Source organism: Balaenoptera ricei, chromosome 5, assembly GCF_028023285.1.
Source record: "Balaenoptera ricei isolate mBalRic1 chromosome 5, mBalRic1.hap2, whole genome shotgun sequence".
Classification (NCBI taxonomy): Eukaryota; Metazoa; Chordata; class Mammalia; order Artiodactyla; family Balaenopteridae; genus Balaenoptera; species Balaenoptera ricei.
The window spans coordinates 109,665,600-109,682,529 of NC_082643.1; the positions used below are offsets into that span (position 1 = coordinate 109,665,600).

Genomic DNA, 16,930 nt, shown 5'->3' on the forward strand with positions numbered 1-16,930 from the left:
GAGGTTCTGTAAAGGTTCTGTGTTGTAGCAGCAGCAGCTGGCTACTGCTGTGTCTTTCTTCCAGCAGGCAAATGCCTGATGGCTCTCAGGATGCCTGACAAATAACCCCAGCAAACAGGTGCTATTTCCCCAAAGATCAGCAAGAATTGCACAGAATTCGACAGTGTCCAGCTCATGGCTGTTTAACACTCACGGCCTCCCAGTGGCCCTCGTTTTAGGGTAAGCTTTTAAAAGAAAGGGCCCCATTTCCTTCTTCTTCTCTGGCCCTCATCGTGCCCACTGGAAGCCTTAACACCTCTTCTGTTTTGGCTAGTTAATTACCACATAACAAGTAGAAAAAGACCTCAAGTATGGAGACATCATGAAATTGTGCTTTTAAGGGTGAACTAATGATGAGGTAAAAAGCTTTCCTCTGGTAGGTTAACAATAAAAGGTATAAAAATGGCTACGTCTATTTTTATGTGCTCTATGTGCTAAGTTCTGTATGCCTTACAATCATTTTCGTCTTTACTCCTCACACCAAGCTTGCAAAGCAGGCACTGATCAATCCTGTTTAACAGAGAAGGAAACCAAGGAAAACAATGCTTTTACTTATCTGTGTAGAAATAGATGCCCACCCACACTCATTCACTTATGCCCTTTCTTAATCATAATCCTCAAAGCCCACTAAATTCAAATAACTTCTTAGGTGCCTATTAGAGAATGTGATAAACTATATAGTTTTATACCCCATAACTAAGTCCAGTTTTTTTTTTTTTTTTTAAATCTTGGTCATATTTAGTAACAGTCTAAATTTATACTCCTAACACCAGTACTCCATTCTTCTACTTATTCATGTTAATATATTCTTGTTTTGATGTGATCCTACCCATTTAAAATGGGTACCACTCTCTCCTTATAATGGTTTTCGGGCATGTATTCAATTTCCTTCTTTCCTCTGTAAGGAAAAATGGCTGTGGGTCTCACACAGATGCTACTGAGTAGAATGACCTTCAGCAAGCAGAGATAAACAAGAGCTGCTTTTCATCTCCCAACCATTGATTTTCTGCAAGGCAAACCACAAAGCTGCTTTGAAGTCCAGGAGAGAAGGGAGATAAAACTGAAGGGAAGAGTGGATTTGAAACAAACTTAATCTCTGTCATCTAGGTGTAGATGGCTATTGGCAAAGCTGAAACTGCCAGATTTTATCAAGAGAGAATTTAGATTATTCTTAAAAGAGGGTATTTTAAGTTGGTAAAACTGGGTTAGGGGAAGGGCAGTATAGAAAACAAAGAGAAATCTGAAAGGATCTTGGATAAAACTTAACTTAGCAGAAATGGTTGCTTTTAATCAAACAATAGTAAGTGTGTAGTGTACAATCTGACCACTGTTCATAGTCTTCCCTTTTGTGTATATTGTATAATAGGACCACATAAATGGATTGTAAGAGTAATTATTATTTGTGTCAAAATTTCTTATTTGAAAACAACATGCTAGATAAAAATTTTGGCTTGATAGTTTCACAGAACAGTTAGGACTTTTATAACACTTTTCCTTTTACAAAATGCTTTTCCATGAGCTTCAGCATAAGCCTGGGAGACAGGCTGGATCACTATTATACGTGTTTCATACATGAGGAACTAGAGCCTTAGAGAGCCTAAGTGAATCGCACAGGGACACACTGAGGGCCACTGGAGAGGCCAGAAGTTTCCAGGTTTTCTTACTCTTGGTCTCCTCTTCTTGTACACTCCCTCTAATCTGTGGTTTCTTAAGGGAGAGGAAAACTCTCTCTCTTCTCTCTCCTCTTTCTGAAACATACATTGTTCTTCTCTGGGTGGTCTTTTGACAATTTACTCTTCATGTGACAGTGTTGAGATCTTGAGACATATTTCTTATTCTCAAGGTGTCTGGAGGTTAAATTCTGACAGGGGAGATTGGGAGGCCCTGCTCTGAGGACGGCCACGGAGGTTGGAGGTTGAGCTTCCTAAATAGTGCTGCAGGAAGCGGGATTTACCATGATTCTGGTGGGCTTAAGGGTACTTAGTGTTGTGAAAGGAAAGATCCTTGAGAAAGTTCAACCCTTCTCTCAACCATGAGAGAACTAAACAATTGGCAGCCAACCTGAAAGCCCAGCCCACAGTTCTTCCTCATTCCTTCCAAGATCTGGTTTAAACAAAAATACACATGCTGCGTGAGGGGCAAGGCATCATAGAGGAGTTAAGGTTTCACCTGTCTTTGAGATAACTGAATCACTCATGTGCTCTCATGGGGCAACAAAAACATGACCTGGAGCCAAGATTTATCAGGTCAAGGGTCTATGTTGGGAATGACAGCCTTTAGAGCTGCCAGTGGGACCCTTTGGTAATTTTTATACAACTAATTTGTATAAAAATTTAATTTAGCATTTTGTTTAGATCCTAAAATTCATCTTTTTATTCCAGCTGGTAAGTAATAATACCCTAATAAAATTTCAATCAGGCTTTACAATAAATGCCTAGCACCTTTTTAAAAGGCTCAGTTAATGTCCTAGGCAGGACAAGGTAATTAAGAGGGCTAAATAATTGCAACAATTAATTTCCTCATTAATTTATTCTTTTTGATTTAATAGAATTAATTTAGCTGACAATAATGAACTTCAATATGAATTTTTATATTATTTCACTTAATCAAAATGGGCAGTTTTAAATTCACTTGAGTGTCATACAATTAATTATTTATAAGGCACTTAATATAGTCAGCTTCTGCTTGAGCTATTGTCATCTTACGGGATAGTTTCTGTACAAGTATGTAAAATCTTGCTTTATGTAAGTTATATAAGTCACCACTGAAATTTTAAAATAGTTGTTATATTGCTGCATAAGATTCATGTTAAAATGACATTTCCAGAATTTATACTGAAATGAGTGGGTTAAGATGTAAATTACTTATTAAAATCATCTCCTGTAAATTATTTCATTCATTTACGCATAAACACTTTTAAAAAATATGTGATTTACAAGTAAACATATTTTGGAATATGTGCTTAAATGCCTAATCAGCACATTTCATGCCCAATAAGTTTTGTAAAACATTAGTTAACCAGCAGCCAGATAAATATTTATAGGTATATTTATTTATGAACTAGTTCTTCTGAACCAGTCCTCTATTACCTGGGATGCTGTTAGACTTAATCCTGTTAGGATTCATATTAGTTCATTTAATATAAAAAGTGGGAGGGCTATTTTTAAAAATTACCTTGTTACCAGGGAAACACTCATCTCATGCCTCTTTTTAGGCATCAAATGTTGGCATAAATCAAGACTACCTGACATCAACAATAAGGCATGTTGATATGAAAAAAACTCTTGTTACAAACTAAACATAGATAAACCACAATTTAGGGGGACTATACGGTCATTGTTGTAGTAGCCCCAAAGTAGGGTTGAAAAACTTTTTTTTTTTTAACATATTTATTTTTGGCTGCATCGGGTCTTTGTTGCTGCGCGCGGGCTTTCTCTAGTTGTGGCGAGCGGGGACTACTCTTCGTTGCGGTGCGCGGGCTTCTCACTGCGGTGGCTTCTCTTGTTGCAGAGCACGGGCTCTAGGCACGTGGGCTTCAATAGTTGTGGCTCTCGGGCTCTAGAGCGCAGGCTCAGTAGTTGTGGTGTGCGGGCTTAGTTGCTCTACGGCATGTGGGGTCTTCCTGGACCAGGGCTCGAACCCGTGTCCTCTGCATTGGCAGGCGGATTCTTAACCACTGCGCCACCAGGGAAGCCCAAGGGTTGAAAAACTTTTTAACACTGATCAGCCTCTATCAGATTAATTCAAGAAAGTACCTAACTCAAACTAACCTCCTAGCTCTGAATCAATATTTTATAACTCCTTTTTTCTACACCGAGGTAAATGGATAGATCAGTGGAAATGGATTCTTCCTGTTTCCACTAGTTGCTCAGGGTGGGCCTTCATGCCAAGGCAAATCTCAGGAAGTCCTCTGCAGAGCAGTTATGTTAGGGCAGATGGACAGGGGTGGATAACACTTCTGGGACAAGAACCTCCTTTGTAAACAGGAATCAGGCTCACAATAAGGAGTTAAAATGGTCACACTGAGCACTGCATTAGATTCTTTATCCTGTAATCTTGTATACATAATTAACGATGATTTGTGAGTGCAGAGATTGTTTTTAATCCTCATTACCCATTAAAAAAAAGATTCTCTTTCTTGGTTGTGCATTAGTATGCAAATTACCCCCCATGTCATTTGGCCTCAATCCAGTGGTCATATTCCTCACATGCCTTTCAGGTCCTTAATGACCCTATATGGAGTCTATAGTGATGAATGCAAGGTACATGGGATTATTAATGATCTTAAAGATAATTTTAGAAAAGATATGATATCTGACAAGTAATAAATTATCAGGATTGTTTATCTCAGGCATAAAAGTAATTTTTTTTTAAGTTAGCAAGTGACCTAACTGACCTCTGTTTCTTCTCTTGTATGATTAATAGACCTAGAAACTAGCTAACCACCTTGTCTCCTTGTTAGTCCCCCTCTTCGGCTTTCCACACTTGACTGGGAGGCTGATACAAGGACTTTTTTCCAATTCTTCGAGCCTGGTGCCTGGCAAAGACATAGAAGACAAAGGTTAAAGGCCAACTTTGACCCGGTAAACCAAGGACTTGACTGTAGACAGAAACAATGTGGTTCTCTATCAGAGATGTGTTTTCTGGATAATGCTGTCTTGGAGTTGAAGAGGTAACTTAATACATAGCAAGAGTTCCTGAGAACAGTGGTTCTTCCCTCAGATTGGGGGAATGCAGATACTTAACTGCATTTTTTTTTTTTTTTGAAAATCTTTACTTTTGAGTGGGTGAATATGGAAGGGGCAGTGAGAGTGGCATCTGCTAGGAGCTGATACTAAGTGGCACATCTACAAATGTCATAGAGTCAACAGTGAGTTTAATCAACATTATTTTGTGCTTCATTTTTGTATCCTATGCCTAATATAACACAGCCCTGACCTAAATTTGACCTGTAATAGACGTGTAATGGGTTGAAATTGGTGTTCTTTCCCTTCTTTATCTGTATGTGTGGACAGAGAAATGTGTTAAGAATCAGGAAAGCAGAATTGTAATTTTGGATCTGTCTTTTACTAGCTACGTGATTTTTACAAAATCATTTCACTGTTCTTATTGTTTGGACAATGATGCTTGTTTTGGATGATCTTTAAATTCCTTTTACCTTCATGATTTATAATCTATAGATAATATAATGACCATAGGACGGTTAAAATCAGTAGTTTTCTGGTAAATATTATTGACTGGCTTTCAAAAAAATAAAAAATAAATAAAAAGAAAGCTGTGATTTATGATGTTTGTCTACTTCTAAATACTCCTGCTGTGGGCAATTTTAAGCTACCAAGGTGAGATCACTGAACGTGGAATTGGGAAGAAATGGGCACGTTCAGCTATTCCAAGCCAAGAGGAGCCAGTTCTAGCACACTATAAGCCCCAAAACAGTAAATTATTCTACCCTAAAAGATTGAAAAGTATGCTAATATAGTTGAGAAGAAATTAATGATGGTAAACAAAAAAAAGTTTCCAGCGTTAATGAGAAAATTAATGCGTGGATTGTCTCAATTTTTAATACTTTGACTAGTGACCACACTGTAACAGTTTTAAAAAAGAATGGTAGGCCACGTAATGTTTTTCAAAAAGTCACAGATACAGGGTTTCCCTGGTGGCGCAGTGGCTAACAATCCGCCTGCAAATGCAGGGGTCACGGGTTCGAGCCCTGGTCCGGGAAGATCCCACATGCTGCGGAGCAACTAAGCCCGTGCGCCACAACTACTGAGCCTGCGCTCTAGAGCCCATGAGCCACAACTACTGAGCTTGCGTGCCACAACTACTGAAGCCCGCGCGCCTAGAGCCCGTGCTCTGCAACAAGAAAAACCACTTCAATGAGAAGCCCGTGCACCGCAACGAAGAGTAGCCCCCACTCGCTGCAACTAGAGAAAGCCACGTGCAGCAATGAAGACCCAACGCAGCCAAAAATAAATAAATAAAATAAATTTATAAAAAAAAAGTCACAGATACATATAAAGACAGTATTAGTTTCAAAAGTTGAATCTTTTAGTATGGCAGGAAGCAATATTTAGAATCTGATCTAATGCTTTAAGTGCTCTTGCTATAGCTCCAAGATTAGTCTTAAGCCAAGACAGGACAGTGTTTACATCTCCACCACACAAAGGATTAATATATGATGTCAAGGAATGTTGGCAATACTGTACCTTGGTACCCATTCATGCATTGCTTATTGGTCACCATGAGCATTAGAACAGAATGGTATTATTGAAATGCTGCAAACTAAAAATGAGTCCTCTGAAAGGGATGAGAAAGGATATCAAAGAATGTCTATTAGACCTATTTTTATTATTCTTTTTAAATTTAGCATTTCTATGTTTTGGGAAAGGGATGCAACTAGCTTAGCTTATTCTGTTGTTGGAAGTTATTTGCTCCAATTTCTAGGATTATAGAATTTTAGAGTTGGGTAGAATATTCGAGATCCTTTCTTCACTGCGTGAACTGAGATTTCCATTTATTTATATATCATCTGGTACCAGATAAGTTTGGCACTTGAAAAATTACCTGGGTTTTTTCTATTCATATAAAATCTCTAAGCTAGAGGTTCAATTCAGTTTCACGTTTATCAAGCATCTCCAGTGTACTGGGTTGCTGAAGATAACAAGAGGTATAAATTATGGACCCTGACTTTAAAGGGAGCTCGTATTTTAAAAATAGGGGTTCCAAATGTGAACAGATAATTGCAAAGTGATGTAATAAGTCTGTTATTAGAAGTATGAATGGAATGCTTTGATAGACTTGAGGCTCTTCATGCAGTAAGGGGAAGTCAGAGAAGACTGGAGAATATGCTACTGGTGCTGGATTATGAAGCATTTAGAAATGTGTGTGTGTGTGTGTGTAGAAATGTGTGTGTGTGTGTGTGTGTGTGTGTGTGTGTCTATGGGGCTGGTGGTGGTAGTAAGGGTATTCCAGGCAGAGGGAAGAGACTGCTGATGCCAGAAAAAAACAGTATTGACAGTGACAGCGTAGGAGTCAATAATATATTAAAAAGGACCTCTACAAAGGTTTAATTCAACAAATAGGTGTTGAGGTCAACTTTGCTGAAATCATCTGCCATCAAATAACATGCCCTTCATGTAGACATGGCAGTGACTGTATGCTCTTTCTTATTTTACTGTTGAGAATACTACATATTATTTGTAATTTCAATGTTTAAAAAAACTTCCATTTTTTTCAAAATAAGCCTAAACGTATCAAGTTTTAAGAAAGACCAATTGCAAAATTGTGAGGGAGGTTGGCTACTATTATCTGCTCCCACAGCTCTCCTCACAACACTCAGGTCTTCACCCTCTCTCACTACCTACCACCCCGTTCAGTTCAAATCTCTGCTGCCCCATCTTTCCTCTGCTTTCTCAGGAAGGCAAAGTTGAGACTCAGAACCATTCCTTCCAAATGATCATCAGTGCTGCACTATGATTATGAAGTCAAATAAGTCATCAAAGATTGAAGGCAAGGGCAGGAGGACTTATTTTCCTAACCAGGGTAGATAATGGCCCAAAAATGATGTTAGAGAAATCATGGTAAAATTTTCTTTTCTCATTAATTCTCACATTTTTTCTTTGTATATTATGTAAAGATCACAGAATGATATAACCACTGATTATGTCAGTGTCTTATAAATAGTAGGTATTCAAAATGTATTTGGTGAATGACTGAATATAACTTAATTGAGCAAAACAAACAAAATAACACGGCTGCTGGGAACTTGATAGCCACATGCAAGAACGAAGTTGGATACTTACCTCACTCCATGTACAAAAATTAAATTAAAGACCTTGGGAGAGGTCAATGGGGAATGACTGCTAATAGGTATAGGATTTCTTTTTTGGGTTTTGAAAATGTTCTGAAATTAGATAGTAGTGATGATTGCACAGGTTTGTGAATCTACTAAAAAACATGAATTGTACATTTTAAAAGGGTGAATTTTAAGGTATGTGATTATATCTGAATTTAAAAAATAGATGCCCCAAACACCCAAAACAACAGCAACAATAAAACCATAGTTAAGAAAGGTTCATTGAGGCTCTCATTGAAATGTTCTACCTAGGTAGTCCTAACATTGAAGAAGAATATAAGTTAAAGATGAAAGAACATGTTTTAGTTAAAACAAAATTGAAAATAATAAAAAAGATGTACTGTATTTTAATAATTCTAAGATGCATATTTTTTTCACATTTCTGAAATGGAAATGAATCTTATAATTGCTGGTGTGTCACAGTTTATTTGGCTGCTTTTTTTCTTTCTTCATGGTACATAAAATTGTGATATATCTTAGCTTCAGTGAAATGCTTAATTTTTTGAATAATGTGACAGAGGCTGCCAGTTGTTCCTCAATGTATTTTCCTCTTCTCACACAGTAATAAAATTTTTTAACTGGGTAAATGGCTGCCCAGCCAAAACTGTATTCCAGATTTTCTTGATAGCTAGTTGTGGCCACATGTGTAAGTTCTGGTGAGTGGTGTGTACGCAGAAGTAATATGTGCACCTTCTGGTTTGTGCCCTTAAAGAGAAGGAGCATGCCCTCCCTTCTCTCCTTTCTTTCCTCCCTCCCTACTTTTTCCTTCTCTCTTTTTTTTTCCCCCTCCCTCCTCCTTCATTCCCTTCCTTCTAAATTGTAGATATGATGGTGGGAGCTAACGGCCATCTTGATCTATGAGATAGAAACTAACTGTTGAGGGTGGTAAAGAATGAGAACAGACACCTGAGTTCTTAATGATAATGAAACCAATATACACTAGCCCTACATTGACTATGCAGACTTTTATGTGAGAGACAAATAAAGTTCTAGCTTGTCTAAGTCACTCTTATTTTGGGTGTCTCAGCTACAGGAGCTGAAAGAATATTCTATATAATATGAATGGTTTCTGACTTTCATTTTTCTGGAAGTAAACTGTTATTACTTTCTCCAAAGGGTTAAATTCTACTCCCTCTAAACACACACACACACACACACACACACACACACACATATATATATATCTGGGCCCAAAATGAGTTACCAAATATAGCATTTACTTATAAGGAATGTATTGTGAATAGCTTTTCAGTTTTCATTATCATGGAAGGATGATTTCAGCTCACATGCAGCCTATATTTCTAAAGAATACCTTTGTTAGGACTGTCTGTTCAGTGCAATGGAAGACAGCCTTTTCAGTGTAACTGAGACTTCTTGATAATGCTAAATCTGCCTCGTCAGTTGAATTCTTCTGGCTTTGCGTTGGTGTGGTAAAAATACGTGATCGGATTTCATTGTTAAGAAAATTCTTTCAGGAATACATGTACAGTCAAGTTTGTTGCCTGGATAGCTGAACATTTCGGTCATGAGATTAAAAATAAAATGTCTCATGACAAAACTTGAAATGGAAATGTAACAATCTGGAAGTCTAGTTCTGCCTTAGAGTGGCAAGGCTGTGAAGAGCTGTGCTGCTGGGGGTGATGCCACTCTGTCCTTTTGACAGCCAGACTCCTGTTCTTCATATTTGAGGGGATGGGACAGTGAGGAGGCCTGTTGGCTTGAGCTTATTAATGCCACCATCTAGAATACAGATTCTTGGATATTTCATCTTCACAAGATGAGCCGCAAACTGAAAAAAAAGAAGGACAAATTTATAAAGGATACACAAAATTGATATATCTCCAATCCCGTTTTTTTCTCAAGCTGTGACAGACGAATGATAATGATAATGTTATTAGTGCTGTCACTGTTCTATCAATGAATCATTACTTTAGTTTTTAATATAAATTAAATCCCTCTTTTCAAACGTATTTATGCTATGGGATAAATGTCTCTCTTTAATTCTCTTGTAAACTTGTTTGACTAGGCAATAAATATACTTGGTAAACAATTCAAACAGTATAAAAGGGGATACCGTGAGACTATGCAGGTAAATTCCTCCTACCTCTGTTCTCAGTCTCCCTCTCCAGAGGACATTAATATTCCTATTTTTCATATATCCTTCCAGTGAGAGTCAAAACATTCTCAAATCTATATTTTGAACAATTTTTACAGTATTTTCAACATATTAGTTATTGCAATTACATGCACAATATCCCAGAGAAGGCCCATGAACTGGTTCTAACATGTTTTTGGAGCAACTGCAATGAACAGTTTGAGACCATAAATTTGGAATAGATTTGAAGGACTGCTCCAAGAAGTCTTCTAGATGCCTGGCAAAGCAGGGCTTTGAAAAATTATCAAGACATACACATTCCTCTCTGACTTGCCCATGTCTGCCTATCCAGGATCATTGACTATCTTTCTCTACTCCTTGTACTTTACGATGAAGCAGTCCTGGACTGTAATCAATCCCCTGACAGATGGGATCACTTTAGGATTCAGTCTTTTTTGGTTGTGCACTGTCTGTTGGAAACATGCTCCATTTCCCACCAACTCCTGGTCCCCGTTTTAGTTTCTCCTCACAAGCAACCCCCCACCCCGACCTGCCTAATTTCTACTTACTTCCTTACTCAGGCAATTCCTTGTTTAGGGGCTAAGTTTCCATTAGGGGCCCCTCTTTTCAGGCCCCCAGATTTTTTGTGCAAATCTCTACCTTTGGCTTACCACATTTATTTAAATTGCCCATTTAAGAGCCTGCTTCCTCTAGCAAACTCTAAACTCCTCTAGGACAGTGAGAGTGTTGTTTCTTTTTTTTTTTTTTTAACATCTTTATTGGAGTATAATTGCTTTACAATGTTGTGTTAGTTTCTGCTGTATAACAAAGTGAATCAGCTATATGTATACATATATCCCCATATCCCCTCCCTCTTGCGTCTCCCTCACACCCTACCTATTCCACCCCTCTAGGTGGTCACAAAGCACTGAGCTGATCGCATAGCACTGTGCTATGCAGCTGCTTCCCGCTAGCTACCTATTTTACATTTGGTAGTGTATATATGTCCATGCCACTCTCTCACTTTGTCACAGCTTACCCTTCCCCCTCCCTGTGTCCTCAACTCCATTCTCTACATCTGCATCTTTATTCCTGTCCTGCCCCTAGGTTCATCAGAATCATTTTTTTTTTTTTTTTAGGTTCCATATATATGTGTTAGCGTACGGTATTTGCTTTTCTCTTTCTGACTTACTTCACTCTGTATGACAGACTCTAGGTCCATCCACCTCACTACAAATAACTCAATTTCATTTCTTTTTATGGCTGAGTAATATTCCATTGTATAAATGTGCCACATCTTCTTTATCCAGTCATCTGTCGATGGACACTTAGGTTGCTTTCATGTCCTGGCTATTGTAAATAGTGCTGCAGTGAACACTGTGGTACATGATTCTTTTGAATTACGGTTTTCTCAGGGTATATGCCCAGTAGTGGGATTGCTGGGTCATATGGTAGTTTTATTTTTAGTTTTTTAAGGAACTTCCATAATGTTCTCCATAGTGGCTGTATCAATTTACATTCCCACCAACAGTGCAAGAGGGTTCCATTTTCTCCACACCCTCTCCAGCATTTATTGTTTGTAGATTTTTTTGATGATGGCCATTCTGACTGGTGTGAGGTGATACCTCATTGTAGTTTTGATTTGCATTCCTCTAATGATTAGTGATGTTGAGCATCTTTTCATGTGTTTGTTGGCAATCTGTATAACTTCTTTGGAGAAATGTCTATTTAGGTCTTCTGCCCATTTTTGGACTGGGTTGTTTGTTTTTTTGATATTGAGCTGCATTTGCTGCTTGTATATTTTGGCGATTAATCCTTTGTCAGTTGCTCCGTTTGCAAATATTTTCTCCCATTCTGAGGGTTGTCTTTTCGTCTTGTTCATGGTTTCTTTTGCTGTGCAAAAGCTTTTAAGTGTCATTAGATCCCATTTGTTTATTTTTGTTTTAATTTCCATTTCTCTAGGAGCTGGGTCAAAAAGGATCTTGCTGTGATTTATGTCATAGAGTGTTCTGCCTATGTTTTCCTCTAAGAGTTTTATAATGTCTGGCCTTACACTTAGGTCTCGAATCCATTTTGAGTTTATTTGTGTGTATGGTGTTAGGAAGTGTTCTAATTCATTCTTTTACATGTAGCTGTCCAGTTTTCCCAGCATCACTGATTGAAGAGGCTGTCTTTTCTCCATTGTATACCCTTGCCTCCTTTATCAAAGATAAGGTGACCATATGTGCGTGGGTTTATCTCTGGGCTTTCTATCCTGTTCCATTGATCTATATTTCTGTTTTTGTGCCAGTACCATACTGTCTTGATTACTGTAGCTCTGTAGTATAGTCTGAAGTCAGGGAGCCTGATTCCTCCAGCTCCATTTTTCTTTCTCAAGATTGCTTTGGCTATTCGGGGTCTTTTGTGTTTCCATACAAATTGTGCAATTTTTTGTTCTAGTTCTGTGAAAAATGACATTGGTAGTTTGATAGGGATTGCATAGAATCTGTAGATTGCTTTGGGTAGTATAGTCCCTAGTGCCCAGCACAGGGCAGGGGCTCAATATATGCCTATTGGTCTCAACTAAACTATGGTAAAAGACAAATACCCAAGGGCAAAAGGGTAAAGAAGTAGAGGTTAAGTAAAGAAAGTTTTCTTTAGCTCTCTGGCCATTCTCTGTCTATAGGTGGTGTCCTATTCCTCCCGCTTGGGTGTTTGTGTCCTCACGTTTTTCTCAATTACTTTATCATAACCTGATCTCAGATCCTTCAAGAAAAATGACTAATACCTGCTCACAGTGCTATTGCCTTTTGGGAGTATTTGAAGCTTAATATTGGTGAAGTCTCAAGCCAGCAGTCTAGACTTTACGGGTTCAAAAGAATCAGCTGAGTGGTTTGGTCAGGATAATTTCAAGGCCTCACTCAGAGATTCTGTTTATTGATCTGCGGCTCAGGAATGTGTTTTGTTGTTTTTGTTTTTATTTTTCAACAAACACCATTAGATGATTCTAAAGCAGGTCTGTGGACAATATTTTGAAAAATACTATCTTAAGCCCAAGGATAAAGATATCAGTAAGTAGGTGAAATATTGGCTTGGCCAAAAAGTTCATTCGGTCTTTTTCCGTAAGATGGCTCTAGTAGCACTTAGTTGCTTTTAATTTCACTTGAAACAATTTTGTTAGACTGTACTGTGACAGCTGTCATAGAAGCGTGCATTTAAAAAAAAACTTATCAAAACTGGTGAATTTTTGTGTAGCCATTTTAATATTGAAGATGGAAGAAAAAAGCAACATTTTCGGCATATTATGCTTTATTATTTCAAGAAAGGTTAAAAACGCAACTGAAATGCAAAAACAGATTTGTGCAGCATATGGAGAAGATGCTGTGACTGATCGAACGTGTCAAAAGTGGTTTGCAAAGTTTCGTGCTGGAGATTTCTCACTGGACGATGCTCCTCGGTTGGGTAGACCGGTTGAAGTTGATAGCGATCAAATTGAGACATTAATTGAGAACACTGAGCATTATACCATGAGAGAGATAGCCGACATACTCAAAATATCCAAATCAAGCGTTGAAAATCATCTGCACCAGCTTGGTTATGTGAATCGCTTTGATGTTTAGGTTCTACATAAGTTAAGTGAAAAAAACCTTCTTGACCATATTTCCACATGTGATTCTCTGCTGAAACGTAACGAAAATGTTCTGTTTTTAAAACAAATTGTGATGGCCGATGAAAAGTGGATACTGTACAATAATGTGGAATGGAAGAGATCGTGGGGCAAGCGAAATGAACCACCACCAACCACACCAAAGGCCGGTCTTCATCCAAAGAAGGTGATGTTGTATATATGGTGGGACTGGAAGGGAGTCCTCTATTATGAGTTCCTTCCAGAAAACCAAACGATTAATTCCAACAAGTACTGCTCCCCATCAGACCAACTGAAAGCAGCACTCGACAAAAAGCATCCAGAACTAGTCAACAGAAAATGCATAATCTTCCATCAGGATATTGCAAGACTGCATGTTTCTTTGATGACCATGCAAAACTTGTTGCAGCTTGGCTGAGAAGTTCTGATTCATCCACCGTATTCACCAGACATTGTACCTTCGGATTTCCATTTATTTCAGTCTTTACAAAATTCTCTTAACGGAAAAAATTTCGATTCCCTGGAAGACTGTAAAAGGCACCTGGACCGGTTCTTTGCTCAGAAAGATAAAAAGTTTTGGGACGATGGAATTATAAAGTTGCCTGAAAAATGGCAGAAGGCAGTGGAACAAGACGGTGAATACACTGTCCAATAAAGTTCATGAAAAATGTGTCTTTTATTTTTACTTAAAAACCGAAGGAACTTTTTGGCCAATCCACACATGTTGTTGGACTCAGATCTTAGCAATTTTCAAAACAACTAACAGAAAAGGAACTCAGTACTGCTGACCCCACTTAGCTTCTCCACCATTCTCTGCAATGCCTTAAGAGAGATTCAAATGCTGTTCATGTTTTAGAGCATAAGCTCTTTTAGAGCCACTGAGGATATCCTTAATAGTAATTTATGTTGAAGAGAAATAGTGTACTGTATTTCAAAAGGTATCAAGTGAGCTGATCTTCCTCCTGTGCTTCTTGCTTATTTCTCTTTCAACCAGTCCTTAAGAACAGAGGCACCAGATTCACCTGTCCCAAGTCACATGTGCAGGCAGCACAGTCTCTGGTACTATATGATTACTGAAACATCTTGGCTTCATTCTCCCACTTGCAGCAATACAATTACCATTTAGGTCGAAATTCTAAGATAAACATATCATTACTCAAAAGGGCTTGTGGATAAGCAGTCTTAGCGTTCAGTACTTTCAAAACACTACAGAAGTCAGAAAATGAGTAAGAAAGGACTTACTGTACATTTACCTAATCTCTCTTAAACTATGCTGTAGAGCTGGAAAGAGCTCCCACTGTTATTGTAAGGAGGGATATAACAAGTAGGCTGCTACTGAGCTGGAAAATGGTGAAGGCAAAGCAGGCAGAACAGAGCATTTTAGAACAATCAGGCTGCTGCGATGTGGGAGGTCTAAGAAGAAAAGCAGAAATGGACTACAAGGAGATGGCAAATGTTCAGGTGCCTTGAAATGAAGCAAGCCTGCGCCTAAGTAAAGAAAAAGAGCAAGTGTTGAGTTTTCAGGTTAAGATTACGAGTTCTGCTCCTCCAATCCTCTGCTTGTGGTTCCAATTATCCATGTTACATATTGGCCCCTAACAGTGAAGCCAAGACAGCATCTTTCCACTCCTACCATGGAAAGAGCTTTTCTCCATTTATTCATTCATTTGTTCATTCACTTATCAATCAAACATTTCACTGAATTCCTACTAAGTGCCAGGCACTGTTTCAGTTTTTGCAGTGCTTACAGTTCAGTGGAGGAGACAGTAGCAAACAGTATTAAGCAGTATGGCTACTACAAAAACAAAAGTTCAAGATACTCCTGAATTTAACAGGGGTTAGGGGGCTGTTGCCCTCTCCCCATTCCTCTTTCATTAGTAACACCTGGAGGGAATGAGAACCCAGAAGTGATGGTCACTGTCGTTACACTGATTAGGTAGCGCTCTCTGAGTCTATAGCTTGACAGGTTAGGGAGGAAAGAAAGGGCTATGAATCCACTGTGTGAAAAAAGCCATGTCACTTATGGAGAAGATATATGGTGGAACAGAGGAGAACCAGGCACACAGAGTTCAGGGTTTCATCCATCTTTTACTTTCCACCTGGAGTTGGCAGCTTTACTGAGTGAATAGACAGGGTACTGGACTCTGGTGATGAAGTGTCTGGTGTAGACTACAGCTGCAGCTTTGGGAGAGGCCTGACTTCAAACAGAAATCATAAACCTAGACTTACTGAATGATATCCTTGGTGGAAGGGGCAAGATATCATATTGGACCAGTGTTATGAAGACATCAGAATCATCTAGGTGCTTTCAGTAAAACACTGATACCCAGGCCCACTCCATACCAGTAAGAAGTAGAGTTTCTTGGGATGAAGCTCCAGCAACATTTTTGGTTTTTTTCACCTATAATTCTAGGTGATTCTATTGTGTAGCCAGATTGAGGATTGCTTTATTACATAATGAGATTCATTTGCTGGTCAGGTTTGTCTGGGACTTCAAACTGTAATTTTTATAAGTATAGTACTGTGTGGTGAGCAAGTCACTTTGCACTAAAAGAGGCTGCCATGTTGTGGGGCTGGAATTTGTAAGGCCAAGTCCTGCCTGGAGACAATGGGGCTCCTCAAACTGCACAACCAGTTGAGATCTAGCAGGCAACATCCTACGTGGAGTTGGCAGAATCTGGTATTTGCTGGGATAGAATTTTGGGAATCACAGACTGCAGGGGCAGCTGCATTTCTTGTGGGAAGTACTCCCATTTGGAGAGGGCAAAGCTCTGGCATTTTTATCATTCCTCTGGTTAGTGGGATCTGGTGGTGGTACTCGTTTCTAGGGCTTGGGTAGGCACACCTCAAATCATCACTGTCTGAAAGTGGCAGGCTCTTGTGGGTGCCACTCCATCTTGTTTTCTCTCTTTATCTTGCATCTGAGCTTGGACTAAGAGGCTGGCATGTTTGTCTAGTGGAAGTCAAGTTCTACTGTAGCAGGAGAATGAGTGGAGGAAAGGGATTTTTGAACTGCCACAGAGTAGTGCATGTTAACTAAGGTCAAGAAATTAAAGCTGAGAACAGGTAAGATTTGTGAGGGGCACAGAACAGGATCATGTTGTTTCTCACTGGGTATCCTAGGACACAGTTTTGGGTGGAACCTATAGTAGCAGCAGGAAGCTAAGAAAACTGGGCTCCTCAAGATTCTGCAAGGAAGCACATTGCAGACAATTAAGCACCTTGCAAACAATTAATTGGCCTTGTGAGTTTTAAGTTCATATTGGGGACTGGACAATGGGCATGAATTGACCAACTCGCTGGTGAAGCTCAAGCT

General features: G+C 38.9%; 1 protein-coding gene across 4 annotated transcripts in view; it reads right to left on the reverse strand.

The window, feature by feature from the left end:
* Window positions 1-339: 339 nt before the first annotated feature.
* The window catches only part of TBCK (TBC1 domain containing kinase), a 247,690-nt gene continuing 231,099 nt past the window's right edge, over window positions 340-16,930 (reverse strand). For 2 of the 4 annotated variants that reach the window (XM_059923375.1, XM_059923376.1), the window contains exon 26: window positions 8,715-9,683. In XM_059923375.1, coding sequence (XP_059779358.1) covers window positions 9,573-9,683 — 111 coding nt within the window. In that variant the 3' untranslated portion in view covers window positions 8,715-9,572. Of the gene's footprint in view, window positions 550-3,258; window positions 4,577-8,714; window positions 9,684-16,930 lie in introns of those variants that run through there. The other 2 variants (XR_009503344.1, XR_009503343.1) reach the window with 2 other exon arrangements.